Below are 26,215 nucleotides of genomic sequence, written 5' to 3'. Positions count from 1 at the left end.
AATTGATAGTGTTTAAGATATACAAGTATTAATATAATATTTGGCACCCAAACATGTTTGATGATGTAAGTGTGGCATTAAACAATAACACGTCTCTTGAAACGCCTGTATCTAAACTGTCTTTGGTTAACACTAGGTGGAGAGTTGTGGTTAAAGAGACAGTTAACCCAAAATTCAAAACGTGCTCACTATTTATGTTCATGCAGGAAAATAAGCTCTTCACGCACAACAAACATACATTGTAGAGTCTGGACAGTCATTATTTTCCCACATTAAATTTCAAACAAGGCAGACCAGTTAACACTGATTTTAATTGATCTTTTTTGTAACAAAAGCGTTTTTTTTTTGTTTTTTTTTTCCTAGCAGAAGTTACTGCTGGAGGTCCAACTAAAGGTTGATCATTAAAGCAACCGACATTTAAAAAATATTAGTAACTAATCTCTTGCGTTTAACCACAATATTTGAATAAATGTGCTGTGGACATTCTATAGTTGCTACGGTAATACAAATAAAGATAGTCAAGTTACCCATTAGGAGTATTATACAGTACACCACATTTTACTGTATTAAAAACTGAAGTATACTACTTTTATTTTTTAGTAAAGTTAATACTACGCTGTAGAGTTCATTAACAGACAGTTGTAAATGGTATAATATATACAGTATATGCAGAAGGAATTTTATTTTTGTTAACAAAGTTAAAGCACTTCTATTGAACTGTATGCCAGTATAAAATTGCAACGTTTAAGGTCTGTTTTGTTTTCCAAATCTGCCTGATTGATAAACGATATAAAGTGGATCTCCGAATGTACAAGAAAAACTGCATTAAATTACATTTCCCATTTTAAAAGATCAAAATTGATTTTACTCCAGTATTTTCAACAGAGTTTCTGCCTGCTGGTCCTGACGGCGGATGTGTGCAAACAGCTTTTCATCTCGTTTTAAGCTTGAACAACTATTTAAGTCTATTTGACTCACTGGGCCCTATCAAACACCCGGCGCAATGTGGCGCAAGGCGTAGCCCAATACTTGTTTGTTAGATTCAGCTTGATGCAAGAGTCGTTTTGAGGCGTTACGCCACGCTCTTTAAATAGCAAATGCATTTGCGCTCATATGTGCGCCTATAGGCGTTCTGGTCTAAAAAGGAAGGCGTTCTGAGGCGGACCGCTGGCGTGTTGCTATTTTGAGAAACTTCAATAGATTTTTCATTAGACCAAAACAAACCCGGTCTAAACTCCGGCGCAGAGTTGCGCCTCGCTTACACACTGCTTAATACACACAAGATGTAGAGCAATACGCAAATATCTTTACATATGAAAAAATTTAAATATTAAGGATATAATAAGAATATATAAAGGATATAAATATAAAGGATTAAAATATTACAAAACATTATTTTCTAGCCTACATAAATATGGAAAACCACTGCTTTTATGCCTTCTTCATCTCGGGAGGCTTTTTCAGTTAATTCACAACAATTTGCTTTTATGTTATCATTATTAGCAGTGTTATTTAATATATCCATATTTATATTTGTTTTATTAAAAACAAGCTTAGATTTGTCTACCTGCAGGTTTTAGACCATATGGGGCACAGCATGTGTATTAGGATATAACTCAGGTTTTTGAGCACACTTCATTATTATTGTTCATTTATTAGTTTGCTGAAAATTAGAACTGAATTTAGAAATAGTTTTGAAACGAATATTTGCGCTTAACAAACAAAATTAATTATTTATAGGCTAATTGATGTCTGTGCGTAAAGGTTTCCCTATCCACAAGAGCGAAAGTAAAAGTAGATTGATTATCTCTCATTCTTGCGCGGTAGATGCTCTGTTGAACTGTTTTCTGTAAAAAAAAAAAAAAAAAAAAAAAAAAACAACTGTTTGCTTGTGAAATGCTCAGTTTTTCCACTTTCACTTACTTTACGTCCTGTAAATAGCGAATGCACTTATGACGCGACGCAGCTGGCTCTTAAAGGGAATGGGAGATGAGACTCTGATTGGTTTATTCTCAAAACACACGTATAACTCATTAAGAAAATAAACTCAACCCTTTTAGACCATGCACCACAGTGCAAAGTGGATTTTCCCATCCTTAAATTTGCAAATATGAATTCTGACACGCCCTGAAAGTGTTTGCACCCTGCGCTTTCCGTTTTGCGCATGGACTGTCAAAATAGAGCCCATTATATTAGTTACATTACAACATCGATACTGTAAAAGAAAGCGTATAAAATTGAAAAAAGGTCACATTAACTATTCACCAGAAGTTTATAGTGGGAAAAAAACACTAGCTGAACATATACCGTATACACTTGGAGCTTAAAAACACAATAATATTCAATGCAACTTACTATAGTATTTTTTCAATGTAGGAGTTATACATATATAATTGATGAGTAAAATGACTAAAATAAAGACTTGAAACCTTTTTTTAAATTGTAGCCGGCCTATTTCTTCCACAATTACATATTTTACAAGCATGACACTTGCGGAAATATCCATTACAAATCAATTTGTACTTTCAAAACCATTAGTCAACTTGCTATTTTATCTTTCCCTGCTGAGCTACCAGTCAGCAATACAGTCCCACAGTGAGCTATAGGCTATACGATTCAACTTATTTGCTTAGGATTCTATTCCTATACTGTCTGATCTGGGTGTTTTTGATTCAGACAAACCAACTCGGTTGAATCATTTCATTATGAATTGGATTATGCAGTTTGTTTTTTATTATTAAAGAAGTAGAGCAAATTCAATTACAATACATCCGGAAAGTATTCATAGCGCTTCACTTTTTCCACACTGCTTTATGTTACAGCTTTACTCCAAAATGGATTAAATTCATTTATTTCCTCAAAATTCTACACACAATACCCCATAATGACAATGTGAAAAAAGATTTTTTGAAATTGTTACAAATTTATTAAAAATAAAAAAGCTGAAAAAAAATCACATGTACATCAGTATTCACAGCCTTTGTCGTGAAGCTTTAAATTGAGCTCAGTTACATTCTGTTTCCACTGATCATTCTTGAGATGCTTCAGCAGCTTAATTGGAGTTCACCCGTGGTAAAGTCAATTGATTGGACATGATTTGAACAGGCATACACCTGTCTATATAAGGTCCCAGGGTTGACGGTGCATGTCAAATCACAAACCAAGCATAGAGACAAAGGAATTGTCTGGAGAAGGGCCTTCGGGCGCACTCACATTAGGTACAGTTCCCTTGAACCATGCCAAAGCGTGATCGTCCCCCATCCTCTCTTCCCCTCGGCCTGCTCTTACATTGCATTTTTGTCTACTGGACCCGAGCATGGTTACGTCATCAATGATGTGACTGTTTAGTTTATCAGGAAAAGGAGCACTCTCGCTCAGCACAGTGGAGATTGCTTTAGTTAGTATAATTTTGTATTATTTGAAGTTGTTTGGGATGCAGTGACACGCAGTCAAACACTTTGTCAAACAGATCCACCCCATTTGATCCTCATAAACTATCATAAAGCCCTCGTGCTGCAGGAATTAGGAGGTTTGCTGAAGGTGCAGCTGTCGTGCAGTGAGAAGTTTGCGTCTTTAATAAACTACGACAGTTTGCGTTCATTGAACAGCAAGACTGATTATTAAATCCATATCAAACAGTCCCCTAAAAGTGACGTCGCGTCTTCAGTTTTGGCCACATGCCCGCTTTGCACACACACTACAACTGTACCACACCAAAGCCCAAGTAAACTGCGCTCTGGCACACCTTTTTCAACCAGGTCAGGGCCAGCCAACTGAACCATGCCTGAGCCCGATTCAGAGCACTCACACTTTTCAAACCAATCGGGAAACGCGCCTGGGCATGGTTCCGAGAGCATAGTGTGAGTGTGCACTTAGTCAGGGAGGTGATCAATAACCAAATGGTTGCTCTGTTTGAGCTCCAGCGTTCATCTGTGGAGAAAGGAGAACCATACAGAAGAACAACCATCTGTGCAGCAATCCACCAATCAGGCCTGTATGGTAGAGTGGCCAGACGGAAGTCACTCCCCGCCTGGAATTTGCCAAAAGGCATCTGAGGGACTCTCAGACCACAAGAAACTAAATTCTCTGGTATGATGAGACTAAAATTTAACTCTTTGGAGTGAATGCCAGGCGTTATGTTTGGAAAAAACCAGGCACCCCTCATCACCAGGCTAATGGCATGATGTTGTGCGCGAGCGAATGACTGGGAGGGATAATTGGTAGTGCTGGGGTTTCCCCGGACTAAAGTTTCGGCGGCCGCTGTTGACATTCCAATAGCTGTATCCCACGTCCAGTAGCGGGTAAGCGGGCCAGCAGCACAGTGTTATACTGTTGCGGGGTCATTGTGTGTGCAGTGCATTTTGTTCGCCGGGAGTTTGAGTGAGTTTGATTGCTCCCGGCGCTTATACTCTGTCTGTCTGTGCATGTGGGTGTGCGTGTATGTGTGCAAGCGTGCGTGCGTGTGTGTGTGTGTGTGTGACGGGGATGAGCGCAGGCTAGCATCACGCTCCGTACAGGAAATGTTAAATGACGACGGCTTGATATTTAGCTGAAGTGGTATTGATGGTAGCATATGTTTTGATTGCTGTGCGGAGTCTATTTATGGGTGTTATTTATACATTTATATTTATGAGATTTACTGTGTGGTGTATTACAACCCTGGGTTGATGTGAAATGATGATGTGTTGCACAATTACTGTTGATACCCCTTGTTAAATGCCTTGTGGTGGTCATTTTAATTGCCTTACCTAATCATTTTTATGCAGTCCGCTAACAATCTATACATCATGAACTTTGTGTCCTTTTGATTCTCTACCTGCTGCTCCCCTTGTGTGGAATTTTAATATTTGAGATTATTTTATAAAATAAAAGTGAAACCAGCATTTAAATGAATTGAGTGTTTGACTTTTACTTGATTATTGTGGCCCAAAATAAATACTGTATTTTGTCCAGCAAAGAACTTGTGTTGTGTGTGAATACTTTATGCCCTTTTTGGGAGGGTTACACTAACACCATCCCTACAGTGAAGTATGGTGGTGGCAGCTTCATGCTGTGGGGATGTTTTTCAGCAGCAGGAACTGGAAGACTAGTCAGGATAGAGGGAAAGATGAATGCAGCAATGTAAAGAGACATCCTGAATGAAAACCTGCTTCAGAGTGCTCTTGACCTCAGACTGGGGCGACGGTTCTTCTTCCACCAGGACAATGACCCAAAGCACACCCCCAAAATATCAATGGGGTGGCGTCACAATGCCTCAGTGAATGTCCTTGAGTTGCCCAGCCAGAGCCCAGACTAAATCCTATTGAACATCTATTGAGAGATCTGAAAATGGCTGTACACCGTCAAAATCACTATAATACTTAATGCAAGTTATTATAGTTTTTTTTCCATGTCAACTGATAAATATTCATAATGAATAAAATGAATACAGGTAAAAAGTATTGATGGTCTAAAGACTTGAAGCCTTTTAAAAATTGTGACCAGCCTATTTCATAGACATTTACATATCCAACACATGTCACTTGCACAAACATTTTACTGGATTCTGATCCCCCTTTTTCTTATTACTTGTGCGTTACAAATCAATTATAATTTTAAAACCATCAGTTCACTAGCTGTTTTATTTTTCCATGCTGAGCTACCAGTCACCTATATAGTCACACAATGAGCTGTAGGATATACAGTTCACTAGAATGAACCGAATCTTTAAGTAATTCGCTCGGGATTCACTCCCACATGGTTGATCTGAGTGTTTTTGATTCAGTAAGACAAACTGACTTGGTAGAATCATTCATTTATGAATTGGATTATACAGTTGACACTGTCTTATTAATACTAACCAAGTGTGGTCAAAAACTGAACTGAAAAAAACATGAAAAAGGTGAATGCCCTATTTAATAAACACTTTCTTATTACATTTTTTACAGTTGTATTAAGCATCAAGGTTTTACAAAATGTGCATCTCAGTCAGTCAGGAAGCCGATAAACCACTCAAGTAAACCTTAGCCCAGATTCCACGAGTTCACGAATGAAATGAGTTTATTGAATGCGGTCTTTAAAATCTCCCTTGTTGCAAAAAAGTAATCTCTGTATTGTTTGTACTATACTCTTATCTACTGTATTTACTATAAAAATATACAAATAAAAAAAAGACAGTGAAAATAGACACCTGTTACCATCTCCAGGAGTATGTAACAGTTTTCGTCCATTTTACATAGGTGAAACTAAAAATATTTAAAAGTGTAAATTATCCATGAACATTTAAAAGAAAACAGAATTTTTTGGTTAAAATACAAGCAAAATCACATTTTAATAGGCAAGGCTTTTAGGAAGGACTTATTTATAGGACATATTTTTGTATATAAAATAAAAGTTACACGTATTAATTAGGCTACTTTCCAATGAAGCCAGAGGTGAATTAAAATCGACTATTGTGTCTTTCTTTTCTTTTTCATTCTTTTTAAACCTGTTTTAACACATTTTAAACTGTTTTTAATCACTTTTATAATCCAAGTGGATGCTGCACAATATATAGTTTGGACATTTTTTTTCCCCCACATTAAATTCCAAGCAAGGCAGACCAGTTTACATTTTATTCAAATAGCCCCTCATGATTGTGAAGCACTAAGGGGGTATGGCCATACACGACAAATGTGCTATGTAAATACACTCATTACATTACATTGATTATTTGTTTTTATTTCCATACTTGTCTTTTATTCCTGTTCATGTAAATCACTTTAAATTGCCACTGTGGATGAAATGTGCTATATAAATAAACTTGCCTTGCCTAATAACTCATTTCTAATTACTGATTTGATTTATCTTTGCCATGATCACTGTAAACATTATTTTACTTGATATTTAAAGATACTATTACTCAGCTTGAAGTGACATTTAAAGGCTTAACTAGGTTATTTACGTTAACTGGGTGAGTTGGCATAATTAGGAAAGTCCTTGTAGAATGATGATCTATGTAGGCAATAAAAATTGCATATAGGGGCTAATAATATTTACCTTAAATGCTTCTTTTTTTATTAAACCAATTTTATCCTAGCCGGAATAAAACAAATAAGACTTCCTCCAGAATAAAAATGTTATAGGAAATACTGTGAAAAAAAAAAATCCTTGCTCTGTTAAACATCATTCGGGAAATATTTTAAAAAGAAAGAAAAAACTCACAGGAGGGCAGATAATTTTGACTTTAACTATATATAAGTATATGAATGCTTTTTTGAGTGTAGTTTCAAAAAATGTCTTTTAATCTGATGATCTAACACCTTAATAAAGGTACAACGAAAATAACCAAAGGTAAAACAGTTTGTGTCGGTTGAGAAGCGGCCCACGCAAGGTGACCAAAAATAAAAGGCACAAAGGAGAAGTGAAAAAACACTTTATGCTTGCATTTGCGTCAAGTCAGCTCTTCAGGCTACTCCGTTTAACTTCTAGGTTTGTAAATGTGGGAGGGGTTTTAGTGTTGATGTTTCCTACAGAGGGCCCCATCAGTGAACAGAACATGCTGATTATAAACCAGCTTTTGCATTAGAATCAGAAGTTCCTTATGACAGTTACATTTAAAGAGCAGTGGATCTTTATTTTATTTGAATAAAATGTAAACTGGTCTGTCTTGCTTTGAATTTAATGTAGGAAAAAAATGAATGTCCAAACTACTGTTTATAATGTAAGTTTGTTGTGCGTGAAGAGCTTAATCTTCTGTTGACATGAAAATAAATAGTAAATAGTGAGTAAATTTTAATTTTGGGGTGAACTATCCCTTTAAGCACAACTCTCCACCTCCTGTCAACCAAAGACATTTCATATACAGGCGTTTCTAAGAGATCTCCTATTGTTTAACGCCACACTTACATTGTTTACTTCATGCTATGTAAAACCATTTAATGAGCTGCTCAAATGAAAATGATACACACATTGACTTTATTTTTACTTCATCTGATCGGTACGTACAATTTATATGTATTTTCAGATAAAAACATTGTCAAATGACTAAGATGTAGTTTAAATTCTAATGTGTGTTTTGGGGCATGATGTATACCTTTAGTCCTGGTACTGTTTACTTCATGTTTTTTATTGAATTATTTACATGTATCTAAATGATCTATTTAAAATGACCTACTCAAGATACTCAGATCCAGTTTTGTGGTTTGGATCGGTAACACCTTTAAAATTTAATTTTAGTGCAATGCAAGTAAACATTTATTTTTTTAAACCCTGATAGTTTTCAAGAAAACCGAATTTCACAAGAAAATAATGTATTATTTATTCATATTTTCCATCGAGATCACGCCACTGACACAAAAATAAATGTGAGAGATGAGCCATCTGTGCTAAATAAAGTTTTGTGTTTATTTCTGCAGGTGTGTTTGGTGTTGATGAAGTGTCAGTAAAGGAGGGAGATTCCGTCACTCTACACATTGATCTTCAAATAGAGAAAAATGAAACGCTTGCGTGGAAGTTCAACAACACTCGCATTGCTAAAGTGACTGGAGACAATACTACATATGCAGATGAGAGATTCACAAACAGACTGAAGCTGGATCATCAGACTGGATCTCTGACCATCACAAACACCAGAAGCACAGACTCTGGAGTATATACATTTAGAACTTTCATTAAGAATGAGGAGGCAACAAAGACATTCAGTGTTACGGTTTATGGTGAGTAGAGAATTAGTGTCATTTCTCCAAACCTCTGAATATTCATAATCCACCACCTCATTACAAGAAAGACAGTTCAGTCCACATCATAATATTTCATTACAAGTGGGAAAAGGAATAAAAAATTTCAGTGAACACTCTCAGAAATGCAAATGCACTCTCAGAAATCTGTCACGGGGACGTCCCTTTTCAAAGAGTATATTTTGTTCCTAACAGGTCCTCAAAAGTACATATTATTACCTAAAAGTAACTTAATACCTCAGAGTACCTTTTAAAGCCACACAAGTAAAACTTAAAGTAAAGTTTACCCTAAAAGTACTAGTGTTCACCAGGCTGTGCAGTTTAATACCTTTTGAAAAGGAACCGCCCCAGTGACCGTTTTTGTCTCTTAATTTCTAAAAGTGAACCAGAATAGTGTATTAAAAATAGTTTAGGCAGTGGTTCTGAATCTTTTTGACTCAAAGGCCCTCCACTGTATTTAATGATTGTTCAAACGCTTTTATGTGTCATTTTCATAAAATGTTCATAGTGTTATCATTACAACAAAATATATATATATTTTCAGATTTTAGTTGAGTGTCAGGAGTTAAATGTTCTTCAGGCATTACTTTATTTTTGCATGGATTATTCCATTAAAAAAATAAATAAATAAATAAATATATATATATATATATATATATATATATATATATATATATATATATATATACACACAGTTGAAGTAAGAATATTATTAATAATAATAATAATAATAATAATAATGGGGCGAAGCAGTGGCGCAGTAGGTAGTGTTGTTGCCTCACAGCAAGAAGGTCGCTGGGTTGCAGGTTCAAACCTCGGCTCAGTTGGCGTTTCTGTGTGGAGTTTGCATGTTCTCCCTGCTTTCACGTCGGTTTCCTCCGGGTGCTCCGATTTCCCCCACAGTTCAAAGATATGCTGTACAGATGAATTGGGTAGGCTAAATTGTCCGTAGTGTATGACTGTGTGTGTGAATGTGTGTGTGGATGTTTCCCAGAGATGGGTTGCGGCTGGACGAGCATCCGCTGCGTAAAAACGTGCTGGATAAGTTGGTGGTTCATTCAATAAAGGGACTAAGCCAACAAGAAAATGAATGAATGAATGAATGAACTACAAAAATATTTGTAGTTATATCCAGAGTAGGGGCCCTGGTTATCCAAAAAAAAAAAAAAAAAAAAAAACGGTAATATTTAATAAATCAAAAGTGGTGAATTCGAAAGGTCATTTAAAATATTTTATTGATTCATAATGGGTGATATATTTTATGGAGATGAGCACTCACAGTGAAAAGCTTGTAATGGTTAAAATGTTTTATTATATTCTGACTATTATTCTGATTAACACTGCATTTATTTCATAAATTAAATGTATTAGATTTTTTTTTTAAATATATTTTATTCTAGTGATGCAATGCTGAATTTAAGCTGTTATATTAACAAAACATTTTTTAAAAACAAAAAGATGCTACTTGATGTCCCACAGTGTCTTCATGTTTCAGTGGAAATTACATAAAAATAATGTCAAGGCACTTCAGTAGATCTTTACTTTGAACATCGCAGCTTCATATTTTTTATAATATTCTTTTTGTCTTTCTTTTCTTACAAGTTTCCTAAATACTTTAAAGCTTAATTCAGTGAGTGAAAGCTCTCCTTCAACAACAGACTGACCATAACGAAGCATCTCTCTTATGTTTTACCTGACATTTTTTCCAGCCTATCAATCACCCACTACCATCACTTCCAATCCCAATCCCCTATCAACCATGACTGCCACAGGTAATGAAAGATCAACAGCATGACTGTGAGCTTGTTATTGCTTTAACAGTGAGTGACAGTAATGTTGTTAACCAGAAAGGTCTGTTATTTAGCTCAATCTCTCTCTCTCTCTGCTGAACTTTTCCTGTTATTACATCTGAAAAAAATACTGTATTAGATCTTGCTCATGTTTTGACCTGCAGGAGCATTAATAACAGTGCAGAAAACGAGCACGCTTGACTTGTGGTTAAATGTCCACTATGAGCAGAGAGAAAGAGCTGATTATGAGAAAGGGGATTATGAGAAAGAGCTGATATTAGAGCTGATCACACTTCTCTCAGAAAAAACTGCAACTATAGTACATGCGTAAGGTCATGAAGCGCTTCTGGTAAAATAAACAGCCAGATTTGCAGTTTAAAGTGTGAGTTCCTCATACAGACTTGCATGCAGTTAAATGTGTGAGTTTTAAACACCGAAGATAGTTCGGCATATTTAAATGTGAGAAAACATTTTAGTTAAAATTTCCTTTTGATTTTGCATATTTATTTTTTTGATATTGGCTAATACAAAACAATGGACGCCCCCACATGTACTGGTAAAATCATTGACAATATCTTTTTAAGCTCATTCTTCTTCATCTGCCAGGTTATAGTCTCTTATACGCAATATACAAAACAATATTGATTAAAAGGTTAGCAAGGTGGTGATACAATTAGCAGTCAAGACAAAACACACACTCAGTCTGATTCCAAGACCAATATGAAGCCAAAAAAAAGATAAATAGCTTCTAAAATGAGTAGAATAACAGTGTTGGTATTTTTTTTTTCACATTCCTTCCTTAACCCACAATGCCCTCAGATGCTCACAATGCCCTTTCTAGAAATGTTTTTCTTCAGTTCAGCAAGGAGTTAATGAGATTTGTTTATTAAATTACCTATTAGATTGTGTTTTATTAACATCTACCCTTACAGTAACATAAATGGTGATTATTGTTGTGCAGCGTCACAAACTTACTCTACATTGATGTGCGCAACTGCGCATGCTCAAGAATCGCTGCCCTTTTCCATTTTACCGTCAGTGGAGGAAGAAACTGAAAGATACAGCAAAAACTGTCACTTGTCGCCATCTCCTGGAGCAATTATGTAACAAACATGCATAAAATAAAATAAATTCTATGTGATAACAGGTCTTCTTATTAGATATGTTTGTCTGTCGATAGTTTATTGTGAATAAATAAATAAACAAACAAAAAAATAAATGAATAAATAAAGGTTAGAACCAGTGGAGAAAAGGCCTTTGTCAGCTTTTGATAATTTACCATTACTGGTTTTAAAATGAAAGTAAAGGCCTACACAAGATTTAGGAATATTTAAATAATATTTTTTGTTCACATATTGTAAACAATGTAATTTTGTTAAAATGTAAAAATATTTATCAGTTTGGTATTGTAATAATTGTTATATTAAAATTTAAAGTTATTTGAGATTACATTACTTGAACCCTATTTTAAATCCCAGGCTGATTTTATTTCTTTTTTCTGTTTCTATTTCTTTTTTCTTTGTTGTTTTGCCACCTGCCTCGACAAAACCCGTGACTTCAACTATTTAGTTGGATTATTTGTATGCTACCGTTTGTCCCTGCTTGAACCTTATCTGCCTGATTAATCCTAATAAACTGCATTTGGATCCACACCTTTGTTTTTTAACCCCAGTCATTGTTTTAATGTTATTTAAAAAAAAAAAAAAAATATATATATATATATATATATATATATATATATATATATATATATATATATATATATATATATATATATATATATATATATATATATATATATATATATTTAGAACACATTAAACCGTTAACTTTGAGTTTATCTCAGGCTGATTTTATTTCTATTTTCTGTTTAATATTTTCCCCTTTATTTCTCTATATCTGTGATCTGATTGGCCATCTCTGCTCTTATCTGTGTGGCTGTTGATTGATCTAAGTACACTCTCAGAAATAAAGGTACACAAGCTGTCACTGGGGTGGTTCCCTTTCAAAAGGTACAAATTTGTACCTTAAAAGTCTATATAAATACCTCAAGCGTACATATCTCCTCTTAACATTTGTAGGTACTGATATATACCTTTGAAGTATATATTTGACCCTTCAAGTACAAATGTGTACCTTTTGAAAAGGTACCACCCCGGTGACAGCTTGTGTACCTTTATTTCTGAGAGTGTGGCATGATTATAATGATATCAGAATATGTTTTAAGTATTTTTTGTTTCTTATTAAATTTTAATGTTGTTAAATTAATAATTTTAAGCAATTTTAAGTTCTAACAGGTCATTGCTTGAAATTATTACAGCAGCAGACAATATTACACATTTTAAGAATCGCAAGAAGTCAAAAGAGTATTACAGGTGAATTCGAGAGACCGTTCCAGATATTTTATTGATTTATTAATGGCTGATATATATTTTTTTACAGAGTTTAGTACTGGCAGTCAAATATTTGTAATATTTTATTTTTTTTTATTCTCTTCTGCTAACTAACAACACTGCAGCTATTTAATACATTTAATTTTGGCATATATTTTAAAACTAAATGTATACTATTGTTGCAATGTTAAATTTAAGCTGTGATATAAACAAAAGATTATTTAAAGAATAGCAAGACACTTCTTTATGTTCTTCGGTGTGCTTCATGTTTCAGTGGAAACTACATCAAAAGGCCGAAATAGTGCTGGATATAATGCTTTTTATCTATCCGTATTTTTTTCTTTTCTATTTTTGTATATGGAAGTCTCCAAAACTATGCTTTAAATCTTAATTCAGTGAGTGAAAGCTCTTCCTCAGCATATAACAACACTCACTCATAAAGCAGCATCTCTCTTTGTTTTTATCTAACACATTTAACACATCATTTAAGTGGACGGTGAGATAGTATTGTTGCTAACCAGAAAGCTCTGTTATTTAGCTCAATTTTTATTTTTTCTGTTATAAAATCTTAGTTTTTTTTTTTTTTTTGGATCTTGCTCATGTTTTGACCTGTATGAGCATTATTAAAAGTGCAAGCTTGACTTGTGGTTAGATGACTATGAGCAGAGAGAAAGAACTGATTATATCTTCACACTTCTCTCAGAATTAACTGTAACTATAAGATATGTTAGACTTGCATGCAGTTAAATGTGTGACTTTCACATGATGCTAAACACTGAAGATGAGCTCTGCGTATCTGAATGTGAGAAAACATTTCAGCAGTTAAAAATTTCCTTTTATTATAAACTGTATTATTAATTTGACTAAAGTTGCAGATAATGGCTGTCCATGTAATAAAAAAAACATTGACAATCTCTTTTTAAGTACAATTTTCTTCATCTGCCAGGTTGTAAAGTCCAGTATACATGTAAAGTACAAAACAATGTTGATTATAAGGAAAGTTAGCAAGTTGGTAGCCTAGAACGCAAGTTAGCACTCCTGAAAAACTCCCAAGTCTGACTCAAAGACCAATATGATGCAAAAAATAAAGATAAACAGCTTCTAAAATGAGTAAAATAGCAGTGTTGGTAACGTTAATACTTTTTCACATTGCTTTCTTGTACACACCCAATGCCCTTAGAAGACACGAGCACGTGGCGTTCACTTTCTAGAAATGCTATCTTTAGTTCAGCCAGATGTTAACGAGAATTATTTATTAAATTACCCCTCAATCTGCGTTTTATTAACATCTACACCTACCCCAACCTTCCCTAACAGTATACATAGTATTGTGCAGTGTCTCAAAACTTACTCTACATTGATGTGCGCATGCCCAAGAATCCTCAGCGGTTTCCCCTCCAGAGTCCAGACTTTACCGTCAGAGGAGGAAGAGACTGCAGGTGCACAATCAGTCACTTGTCGCCATCTCCTGGAGCAATTATGCAACATGCATAGGCCCTTTATTAGATCTCATACTGTCGATCATGGTAAAACTTCAGTAAATTTTCATAAATAAATATTAGAATAAATGTTAAATAAAAAGCCTCGGTCAGGTTTTGCAAATTTCGCACTTAAAATGATATAAGCTAAAAAAGTAGGCCTATATATGATTTACCCGTATTTTATTAATACTAATATTACATGTACCACCTCAGTGTGGATTAAAAAAAACTTTTAAATACTTTAAGTAAATTAATTTAAGATAACATTATACCAACCATCCAAGGACTTCTACAACATATACACTATTAATACACAAATACACTTCATTAAACGTGTACACATAGACATCACATTTTACTATAGACTATATAACTGCATGTTAACTGTTTATATGTCCACCCTATACACAACTCCTTATCTTGTATAAGTTTTATTGTAATGCAATAATGCAATATATAATGCTTTGCTTTATAATGCAATATATAATGCTTTGAAACAAAAAATATTTTGAATAGCGCAATACAAATAAACTTGAATTGAAAATGTATGATTCAATAAGCTAGTGAGTTGAAATGAATAGCTTGTGTAATATATGTGCAATATAATAATTCTGTTAAAGTTGAGATCTGTGAATGATTGAATTAAACTGGGTGTAATTTTTCTTTTCAGACTGCAACCTCTGTTTTGACTCGACTGAAGCTGTGATCCGATTGGTCGTCACAGCTCTGATGGGCGTGGCTGCTTTGGCTGCTGTTGTTGTTCTGGTTTATGACATCAAAACCAGACAAGAAGAAAGAATCAACACCACTAGCTTTAGAGACTGATGAATCACATATTGTAAACAATGTAATTTTGTTAAAATGTACAAATATTTTTAAGCAACAGTTAGGTATAGTAATATATGTATTATGATTACCAGTGACGTAGCCCTCGCAGATCGCTGGAGAACACTCCATCATTCAAATGAACCCACCATGCACTGCACTCACACACCAGTTCCAGGTCACCCCTTGATTACACACAGACAGTTGAAGCTTTTAATGTCTGATTCCTTGGACTGTATACATCACACACACATCCATTGCTGAGTCTTGTTTCCAGAGTGTACACTTCATAGTGTTTTCCTTGTCTTGCCTTACCATGTTTTTGATCATGTGTTTGTTTACTGTTTATGTTGTTTTGCTGCTTGCCTTGACCATTCGCCTGTGACTTCTACTTCTCTGTTGGATTATCTGTGTAGTACTGTTTGTCCAGTTTGAACCTAATCTGCCTGACTAATCTTAATAAACTGCATTTGGATCCACACCTCTGTTGCCATCTCCAGTCTTTGTATACAATTTTCAAATTATTTGAATTACATTAAACCTTAAACTTTTAATTTATCTCTGATTGTAATGATATCAAAACATGTTTAAAGTCTTTTTTTGTTTGTTTCTTTCTTTTGTAAGGATGGCTATATCTCTTCATAATATTAAACTCTGAAAACTGTTGGAACTTCACATGAGACAAGATCATGGGAATGGTCAGTCACTAAAACAATAAACTTTCTAATCTGAGAAGAAGATCGGCTAGGAAACCAGTTGTTCAGGTTGTCTCGATCATGCATCCTAAGCCTCCATCTTTGCCCTGGATCTTTATATATAAATTGCATGTTTACAAAACCATTTTGATATTGATAAAGGTGTCTGCAACCTTTGTGAAGCATCAGATCACCTTTATATTAACTGTCAAAACATGTTTATGACTGCATAAATGTATTTGCTTTAAAAAAAAAAGTGTGTGCATGTCTATTATCATGCACAAATTGTACTAAAGTGATCTAAAAAGTTCATATCAATAAGTTTTCTCTTTGCACCACCATCATTTTGCTCACATGGATAATTGAATATTAATCAGATGATGTCATCACGCGGCTGTGCCGTCAGCCAACCATTGCATTGCTGATCATGATTTCGAGGATTGTGAAGTCCTTCAAAACATACGCATCAATCTTAGATCAGTTTATCCATACATTTTAATCTGGTTCGCGAACTTGTTTGAAGAACCAAATTAGCCAGAGATCAGTTATCAAGATAAACAGATCCAGGATCTGCCAAATAATCTTAGATCATTTAAGTGAGGTACGAAGAATGAACCCCAGGTAGAGACTGAGACACAGCAAAAACAGTCACTTGCCATCTCCTGGAGCAATTATGAAACATGCAGGCTAAAGTCAATTCTCTGTGATTGCCGGTGTTGTGCCGAGAAATGCACCCCTGCCGTAAAACACACCCCTTCACTTTCTTTAGCATTCTCAGTCTACATTAAAAAAACAAAGGTCATAAATGATCAAAACAGGCTAATATGATTATTATTTTGATGAATCAAGCTAGAACAAGAAGCGAAATGCATTTTAAAACTAGGTTTAAAAATAATGAAAAATAAAAATATGGACTGCAGTATAGTCTGATGTAATGAACCTGTTTCTAAAATTAGGCATTTTGGTGGGTTTTAAACAAAAGAACACAAATTGTTTGTAGTTTTTAATTAAACCACACAGTAAACAATTCACTTTAATTAATCTAATTAGTATTGTATTTAAATTTAATCTATTTATGTATTTAAATATAGATCTTCTGTAAGGGAAGGTTATCAAGCTCACGTCAGTCACTGTCATTAGTTGTCATAACTCTATTATTCTTTTTTTTTTAAACCAATTTACTTTAATATATACACATTTCAGAGGCGGTGCGTTTTACGGCAGGGGGGCATTGCTTGGCACAACACCGGTATACACCTTGATTAGATCTCATACTGTCGATTAAGGTTACTGAATTTAGTTGTTTTAAAAAAATGTAAAAAAATAAATAGAACCAGTCGAGAAAAGGCCACTGACAGCTTTTGTAAATTTCATATTATGGGTTTTAAAATGATGTTTTTTCATCATGTCGGAGTGGCTTTCTGTCTTATTTGCTTTTTGTTTATTTTGACATTTAACCCTGGTTATCCTTCTCTAAAACAAAATGACCAAGAGTGGGCCAGGAAAAGCAGCTCATTTGCATTTAAAGGTATAAGCGCAAAAACAGATGCAATTTCCTCTGAACAAAATATTTGACATTTTCAGCCGGGTAGCTATAACAAATGATCTTATTTCAGCTGTTTGGGCTTCATCAGGCCATTGCTCAGGATCTGTCCAAGTTAGTTTTTCTGGTGTGTTCCATATTTCCATGCTTCTTCTCAGGTTAACACTGAAGCTCATTGGCCTGATTCAGCATGTAGAGTCAGTGTCAGCTCAAGAGAGTGCTCTGATTGGTTATTCAACAGTGCAAGAACAAAAACTGAAGAGATGTAACCAAGTAAACAATTCACGTCAATAATACAAAGAATCTAGCAGTAAATTCACCATATTTCTCAAATGTTTGCAAACCATATGATTATTACACCATATATATTTGCACAATCCCTCAATTGTAAGTGACAATCTCTGTGATAATGGCACTAAACACTTTAACTGCAAGTGTCACAGGTAAAGTTACTCAGTTTGCATTATCCTCAGTAAAGACACAGTTTGTGAGTGATTGTAAGCTTGATACTTTGCTTGATACTTTGCTCCCATTTAATCTTTTAGTTCCAATTTGTTAAATAAGTTAGATTAACTTAAAACAGATTAAGGCCACCCACAGGTGTGGAAAGACACACCCTCTCAGGCAGACACAAAACGTGCACTCTTGTTTCAGTCCGCTGCCATCTGTTTGGTGTGCTTATGGGCTGCTTTTTGGTCCAGACACAGGCCCGGATTAATAATTCAGATGACCCTGGGCACAATGTCTTGTAGGCCCCCTATAGCTGCACCCCATAGTTGAATTAAAAAATAAGATTAATATAATATTTGTAAAAAAAATAAATAAATAAATAAAAAATTATAATGTATTGCCCACATTTTTTTAAATAAAAAAACACAGTATATATTTTTAGTCTACAAAGATTTAACTTATTTTTAAACCATTTAAAGCACACTTTGAAAAAAATATACTTATACAGCTAGGGAAAAATTTATGGATTTTAAGATACTTGTTCAAGTTCACTGAAGCAGTACCAACATTTATATTTAAGGGTATTTTTAATGTATAACTTCTTCAAACTTCCAATGCACATGATTTGGATAACACCTATCCAATCCAGTTCTAGGAATCTAAGTCTTCTATAATCCACACACTTATTAATGATTCCTACTTGTCTTCCTTGTGATGAAGAGTAGGCAAAATCTAAGTGCGGACGGGCCCCTGGGCCTGTGCCCATAATGCCCATTGGTTAATTCGGCCCTGCCCAAACAGGACCAGATGTGAACAGAGAAAGCCAACCACACAGTTCGTTTTTGTTGGTGCTAGTTTTTTAGCGTGAGCATGTGTGCTTTCATTTATTTTATTTTCAGTTTATTTTCTAGGGGTCGCCAAAGCGGCATGAACTGTCAACTTATCCAGCATATGTTTCATGCAGCGGATGCACAACACAACACTGGGAAACACCTATGCACTCTTGCATTTAAACACATACACTATAGCCATTTTAGCTTATTCAATTTACCTGTACCGCATGTCTTTGAACTGTGGGGGAAACCAGAGCACCTGGAGAAGACCCGAGTAAAGAACATGCAAACTCCACACAGAAATGCCAACTGACCCAACTAGGGTTAAAACAAGAGACATTCTTGCTGTTAGGTGATCGTGCTACCCACTGCGCCACCATGGTGCCTTGGTGTGTCTAGGCTCTGTGAAATAGATAGTGGCAGAAATATTGAAAACTTTATTACAATTGTACTGCACAAAAAAAAAACATATTTCTAAACTCACCCAAATAAGAGTTATGGAGGTTTAAATCAGTACTCAAAATGCATAAAATTGCAAGTAACTAAATGAAAATTATCAACTGTGAGCATAGTCAGCACAGGACAAAACATTTAAAGTTCTTTCATGAGTAGACAGAAATGAACACACGCCCTACACTTAACCACAACGTCCACCTCCTGTTAACCAGAAACAGTTTAGATACTGTCATTTCTAAGAGATCTGCTATTGTTAAATGGCACACCAACAGTGTTTAGTTTAGACATAAGTTTGTTATTTAAAACTACTTATAGAGGTGCTCAGATTAAAATGATTACCAGGGGGCATTTATTTTGTATGTGCTTTTGGCATGTGGTTGGTGAGTACAATTTATTTATTTATTTTAGTCAACATTTTAAGTGGATCAAAAAGATTTTAAAAATTGTTCTGAATAAACAATGGATGTGTCCAGTGGTTTTAGGACAAATTTGACAAAAGGTTTTAAACCAACATTGATTACCGTATGTATGACAATCTACATTGCAAAATGCACTATAAAAATAAAGATAAAGGTTTAAATTAATTTAATGTCTCTGTAACACATTCAATGTACTTACTATATGGTATTTTAAATGAATTATGCACGGTAAAATGAATAGTTAAACTACAAGGACACCTTACAACAAAGTATACCCATTCTTTTTTTTTTTTTGTTAAAATAAATGTTCTCAAAGGTTTCTTTAAAAGAAAGAAAGATAAAAAGAAAAATTAACGGTCCCACTTTTTATTAAGTGTCCTTAACTTCTATGTACTTCCATCAAAAAATAAATACAGTGTACTTACTGTGTTTATAATGTATTTGAGAACACTTGTGTTGCTTTAGAGTTGGGATAGAGGTTGGGTTATGAACTGGTTTGGTGGTATGGGTAGGTTTAAGGGTGGGTCAAGGTGTAAGGGATGGTCAACATTGTATTTACAAAAGTTAATTACAGATGTAATTACATATGGGTATTTAATCAAGCATAAGTACACAATAAATACATGTATTTACACAATAAGTACATTGTAACAAACTATTAGTTCCTGTGCAAGTACATATTAGTTATGGACACAATATAAAGTGGGACCAAATTAACAAACAAAGAAAGAAAAATAAAAAAAGAAAGCATTGTTTGGTTTATTTTCCAAATAAATTTTGTTTCACATGCTTTATTCCATATTTAGTCAAATTAATAAAACTGTACAAATTAACTACAGTAAATGAAACTATAGTTTAACAAGTTAAACAACTGAAAATTGTGAGCCAAGAGCCACACGTTAAATAAAGTTTTCTGTTGTTTCTGCAGGTGTGTTTGGTGTTGAAGTAAAGTCAGTAATGGAGGGAGATTCTGTCACTCTACACACTCATCTTCAAATAAAGAGAAATGAAGAGACAGAGTGGAGGTTTAATGACCCTCGAATTGCTATAGTGATTGAAGACAATGCTACATATGAAGATGAGAGATTCATTAACAGACTGAAGCTGGATCATCAGACTGGATCTCTGACCATCACAAACACCAGATGCACAGACTCTGGAATGTATAAATTTAGAACCACTATTAAGAATAAACGAGAAATGAAGACATTCAATGTTACTGTTTTAGGTAAGTAAAAAATTACAGTGTAATTTCTCTTGATCTCTGAATATTCATAATCTAAAAATAACCCAGCACCACCACCAAGGCTTTTACTTCAATGCAAATAAAATACATTTTGGCTTCAATGCTCAGTTATCCTATAGTTTTTTTTAATAGTTCCTTTTTATATAAAAAAAACAACAAAAAAAAACTTTTTTTGACTTCCATTTCAATGACTTCTATTAAAAATAATTGTTTTCAGGATTTCTAAGTTTTTAATACCTGAATGATCACAAATTTTAAATATACTGTTAAATCAGACTACCCAAGGTTTTGTAGAGCTTGCCAAAAAATACATATTTGTTACAAAAATACTCGTGCATTTTAATTTCATTCATTATATGATTGTTCACACTAATTGTTAATACTAGGCTTTCTTATATATCCTGTTTTCTAAATAAATATTATATTTTTATGTTGTTAAATTGTTTTAAGGCCCTTTAATGCCCCCCTTACGAAGCATTTTTCATATTTTTGTTTAATTCCCATTCCTGTCTTTTACCAGCTCTCCCATTAAAGCCTGCCATCACTAGTCAAAATCCTACATCAACTGCAAGTGTCACAGGTAAAGTTACTCAGTTTGCATTATACTCAGTAAGACACAGTTTGTGAGTGAATGTAAGCCTGATATTGTTTGATCGCATCAGCTGTTCAACATTTAGCTGTGTCCCAAATCACATTAAGCACTGTTTCATGCCATTTTGTAGTACAAAGTAAACAAGTTCAGATTCAGAATCATCTTTCACAAATGTCTCCATGGCTGCAAGGCATACTGGTGAAAGTTAGACGAATTCAAGAGCCACTTTATGTAAATTTTACATAAGTGAATTTATTTCAATGTGTAGATGATCTACGTGTATTTGAATAATCTAAGACACTTGACCATGTTTGACAAAAAAAGGTCTCGAAGCCTATATATTTTTACATATAATCAAATTTACATGTAATCATGACTCTCCAATAACGCCGTTGTCTGAGATTCAATTGTAATTAAGTTTTAAGAAAATTTTTACATTAATGTTACATGATTTTGCAGTCTCAAATATGTCACAAAAATATGTCTAAACAATCATCAAAGTATGCAAAACATATTCAGATTCCTCAAAATCAGACTACTATTCCTCAAAATGTCCTACTATCCCAAAATGCACTGTTTTATGCTGCAGCCTTCCTAAGGTTAACAGCAAGATTACAATCAATACGGCTCCAACAGAAATTGGGATTACATAATCAAAAGCAACATGGCACATTCAATTCAAATCATCTTTATTTCTATAGTGCTTTTACAATATCAAAGCAGCTTAACATAGAAGTTCTAGCTACTGAAACTGTGTCAGTCCAGTTTTCAGAGTTGAAGTTCAGTTTATTTCAGTGAAAATTAAACCACACTGAACTGCTGTAAGTCCAAGCACAGAAGAGCAAATCCATCGATGCACAGCTCCACAAGTCCCAAATCAACAAGCCAGTGGCGACAGTGATGAGAAAAAAAGTTCACCAATGGGCGAAACACATTAGCTTTAAATAGCAGCCAAACACATGGCAAATACTCAGTATTCAAATACCAGTATAGCTCAAAGTGCAATTTAAAGGCTTAATTAGGTTAATTAGGCAAGTTAGTGTAATTGGGCAAGTCATTGTATAACGAAGGTTTGTTCTGCAGACAATCGAAAAAAAATGCTTAAGAGGGCTAATAATATTAACCTTAAAATGTTTTTGAAAAATCAAAACCTGCTTTTATTCTTGTTATGTTCGTAAAGATGACCGGTAATACTTTTATTATTGTCCTTCACTTTCCTGTTCCACAACTCTCACAGTCTGACAAAAACTCGTGATCCTGTCTAACATCAATGTCATCACATATTTTCCAATTATTTAGATATTACTTAGTCTTTAAAGTGACCTGCTCTCTTTAATTATTACTTGCATAATGAACACATTACTCTAATTAACTCAGGATAATGATCAACTAAATATGCAACAGGTCTAGCAAAAAAATACAACACTTTGTCCAGAAGAAAAAATATTATAGGAAATACTTTGAAAATTCTTGCTCTGTTAAACATCATTAATTCGGGAAATATTTGAAAAAGAAAACCAATTCACAGCAGGACTAATAATGTAGACTTCAACTGTATCTAAGTACAGTTGAAGTCAGAATTATTAACCCCCCTGTTTATTTTTCCCCCAATTTCTGTTTAACGGAGAGATTTTTTTTTCAGCACATTTCTAATCATAATTGCTTTAATAACTCATCTCTAATAACTGATTTATTTTATCTTTGCTATGATGACAGTAAATAATATTTGGCTAGATATTTTTCAAGCCACTTCTATACAGCTTAAAGTGACATTTAAAGGCTTCACTAGGTTAATTAGGGTAACTAGGCAGGTTAGGGTAATTAGGCAAGTTATTTTATAAGGATGGTTTGTTCTGTAGACTATCAAAAAATATAAAGATTAAAGGGGCTAATAATTTTGACCTTGAAATGTTCTTCTTTTATTCTAACCGGAAAAAAAATGACTTTCTCCAGAAGAAAAAATATTATGACATACTGTGAAAATGTCCTTGCTCTTTTAAACATCATTTGAGAAATATTTTTAAAAGAAGAAAAAAAAAAACATCAAAGGGGGGCTAATAATTCTGACTTCAACTGTATATGAATGCAATTTTTAAGTGTAGTTTCAAATCATGTTTTTCATCCCTAATAAAGATACAACATAAACAACCAAAGGTAAAACATTTTGTGTCGATTGAGATAGGCGTCTCCACACGAGGAGACCAAAAATAAAAGGCATGAAATGATAAGTGGAAACAACACATTATGCGTACATTTGCGTCAAGTCAGCTCTTCAGTGTACTAAGTTTAACTTCTTGGTTTGGAAATGAGGAAGGGGTTTAGTGTAAATGTTTCCTACACAGGGCCCCATAACTACAGTGAACAGAACATGCTAATAAACCACTAAACCAACAGCTGTTGCATTAGAATCAGAGGCCCTGTTTCCTATAGACAGCTACATTTCAAGAGAAGAGGATCTTTGTTATTTTATTAAAATGCAAACCGGTCTGCCTTGCTTGGAATTTAATGAGGGAGGAAAAGATGAAGGTCCAGATAATACAATGTATGTTCATTGTGAGTGAAGACATTCTTCTCCTGTTAACATAAAAGTAAATAATAAACAGTGGGTGAATTTTGATTTTGGGGTGCACCATCCCTTTAAGCGCACCTCTCTGCCTCCTGTCAACCAAAGACAGTTTATTTACAGGCATTTCTAAGTAATTGTTATTGTTTAACGCCACACTTACATTGTTAAATTCATGCTATGTAAAACCATTTAAAGAGCTGCTCAAATGAAAATGATGTACGAATTGCTTTTATGTTTACTTCATCTGATCAGTACATACAATTTAAATCAGATAAAAATATTCCCTAATGACTGTGATGTAGTTTAAATTCTGTGATGTGTGTTGTGGAGCATTATAAATAGCTTTGTATTTACTTAATATATTTATCATTGATATATTTACATGTATCTAAATGATTTATTTAAATATAAGTTTAAATATACTCTATGTTTTGACCTGTAGGAGTAATAACAATGCAAAAGAAAAAGAGCCAGCTTGACTTGTGGTCAAATGCCCACTATGAGCAGACAGAAATTCGATTAGATCTTCACACTTCACTTAGAAACTGTAACTATAGGACAAATGTGAGGTCATATGTCCTATATGTCCTCTGGTAAAATAAACAGCTACATTTGCAGTTTAAAGTGTGAGTTTTAAACACTAAAGATAGTTTAGCATGTTTAAAGGTGAGAAAACATTTCAGTTTAAATTTCCCTTTTAAATACTAAACTGTATTTCACTGCAGTCCAACGAAACACAAAACAATGGACGTCCCCACAGTTTAGGACTTGAGGAGCTTCACATCAATGGATTTACTCTTCAGTGTTTGGGCTTTCAGCAGTGACAATTAAACCACACTAAACTGAACTATAAACCTCAACTCTGAAAACTGGACTGACAGTTTCAATTTAGTAGATCTTCTATGTTAAGCTGCTTTGACACAATTGGCATTGTAAAAGCGCTACAGAAATAAACATGAATTTAAATAAATGTACTAGATTGCAATGACAATCTCTTTTTGAGTACATTCTTCTTCATCTGCCGGGTTATAAATTCAATTATACATATAATAATGTTGTAAAAGAAAGTGCTTCAAATACTTATTATTATATTATTTTCCTAAACACACCCAAAAAGCCCTCAAGACACATGGACACTTTTTTTATTCTTCTTTAGCTTAGCTACAAGTTAACGGGAATTATTTATTTAGGAAATTTACCTTTGAATACGTATTTTATGAACGTCTACACTTACCCAACCCTAAATCTTCCCTCACAGTAACAAAAATAGTGATTATTGTGCAGCGTCACAAAATTTACTCTACATTTGATGTGCGCATGCCCAAAAATCCGCAGCTGTTTTCCCTCTAGTTTACCGTCAGTGCATTACCCCACAATTTTTTTATAACAAACAAAATAAGATAAGTTACCTTTAAACTGATTCATAGATGCTATCCAGACAAGTGTAATCTTAAAAGACTTAAGAATGATATTAACACCAACTGTTCATTTTGCTTAGTGAATCCTGAGACATCTGTTCATTTATTTTGGACTTGCCCTCTTTCAATGTCATTTTGGTGTGATGTTCTTGATTTTATAAAAGTTTATGTGAAGGCAGATTTTGAATTTACATATAATAATGTTATCTTTGGTTTCCATGATTGTGAAAAGGAAAATAATACCTATTTCATGAACCTTGTTTTCTTGTTGGCCAAATTTCATATTCACAAGAGCAAGTTTTGCAAGTGTAAACCTTTTTTCCCTAAATTTAAAATTGAAATGAAAATGTATTTTGAGTGTATTGAAGGATCAACCAACTTAAAAGCAATACGAACGAGGACTTTGATTAAGGACTTGGCACTTATCTTGGACTAAATGACTAAAAACCCCTGGATTGTTGCTGTTTGATTCATGACATTTGTTGTTATTGTTTTTCAAGCACTCAATAAAAAATAAAAAAGTTTACCGTCAGTGGAGGAAGAGACTGATACAGCAACAACAGTCACTTGTCGCCATCTCCTGGAGCAATTATGTAACATGCACAGGCTAAAATCAATCCTGTGTAATTGTTATTTGTTAATAAATAAATAAATAAATAAATAAATAAATAAATAAATAAATAAATAAATAAATAAATAAATAAACTATTTTAGAAGCCATTCGAGAAAATGCCTCTGTCAGCTTTTGTAAATTTCTCATTGTGGTTTTAAAACGATAGCAGGCCTACATAAGATTTACAAGTATTTAAATT

General features: G+C 34.0%; 1 protein-coding gene and 1 long non-coding RNA gene across 3 annotated transcripts in view; one reads left to right on the top strand and one right to left on the bottom strand.

Annotated features, from left to right (window-relative positions):
* LOC110438257 (uncharacterized) overlaps positions 1-15,665 on the top strand; it is a 41,345-nt gene extending 25,680 nt beyond the window's left edge. The window contains exons 1-4 of one of the 2 annotated variants that reach the window (XM_073937331.1): positions 7,846-7,957; positions 8,376-8,675; positions 10,406-10,468; positions 15,031-15,665. In XM_073937331.1, the coding sequence (XP_073793432.1) occupies positions 7,912-7,957; positions 8,376-8,675; positions 10,406-10,468; positions 15,031-15,185 (564 nt within the window). In that variant the 5' untranslated portion in view covers positions 7,846-7,911 and the 3' untranslated portion in view covers positions 15,186-15,665. Of the gene's footprint in view, positions 1-7,845; positions 7,958-8,375; positions 8,676-10,405; positions 10,469-15,030 lie in introns of those variants that run through there. The other variant, XM_073937329.1, reaches the window with a different exon arrangement.
* Positions 1-26,215, bottom strand: part of LOC141380175 (uncharacterized) — a 50,550-nt gene that overhangs the window by 13,117 nt on the left and 11,218 nt on the right. Inside the window, exons 2-5 of the long non-coding RNA XR_012397766.1 lie at positions 15,278-15,370; positions 15,039-15,122; positions 14,231-14,347; positions 11,462-11,537 (exon numbers count right to left, since the gene is read on the bottom strand). This is a non-coding gene — a long non-coding RNA (uncharacterized lncRNA). The remainder of the gene's footprint in view (positions 1-11,461; positions 11,538-14,230; positions 14,348-15,038; positions 15,123-15,277; positions 15,371-26,215) is intronic.

Source organism: Danio rerio, chromosome 22 (assembly GCF_049306965.1).
Source record: "Danio rerio strain Tuebingen ecotype United States chromosome 22, GRCz12tu, whole genome shotgun sequence".
NCBI lineage: Eukaryota > Metazoa > Chordata > Actinopteri > Cypriniformes > Danionidae > Danio > Danio rerio.
The sequence above is the reverse complement of the archived record's forward strand: the minus strand, read 5'-3'. Positions and strand labels throughout refer to the sequence as shown.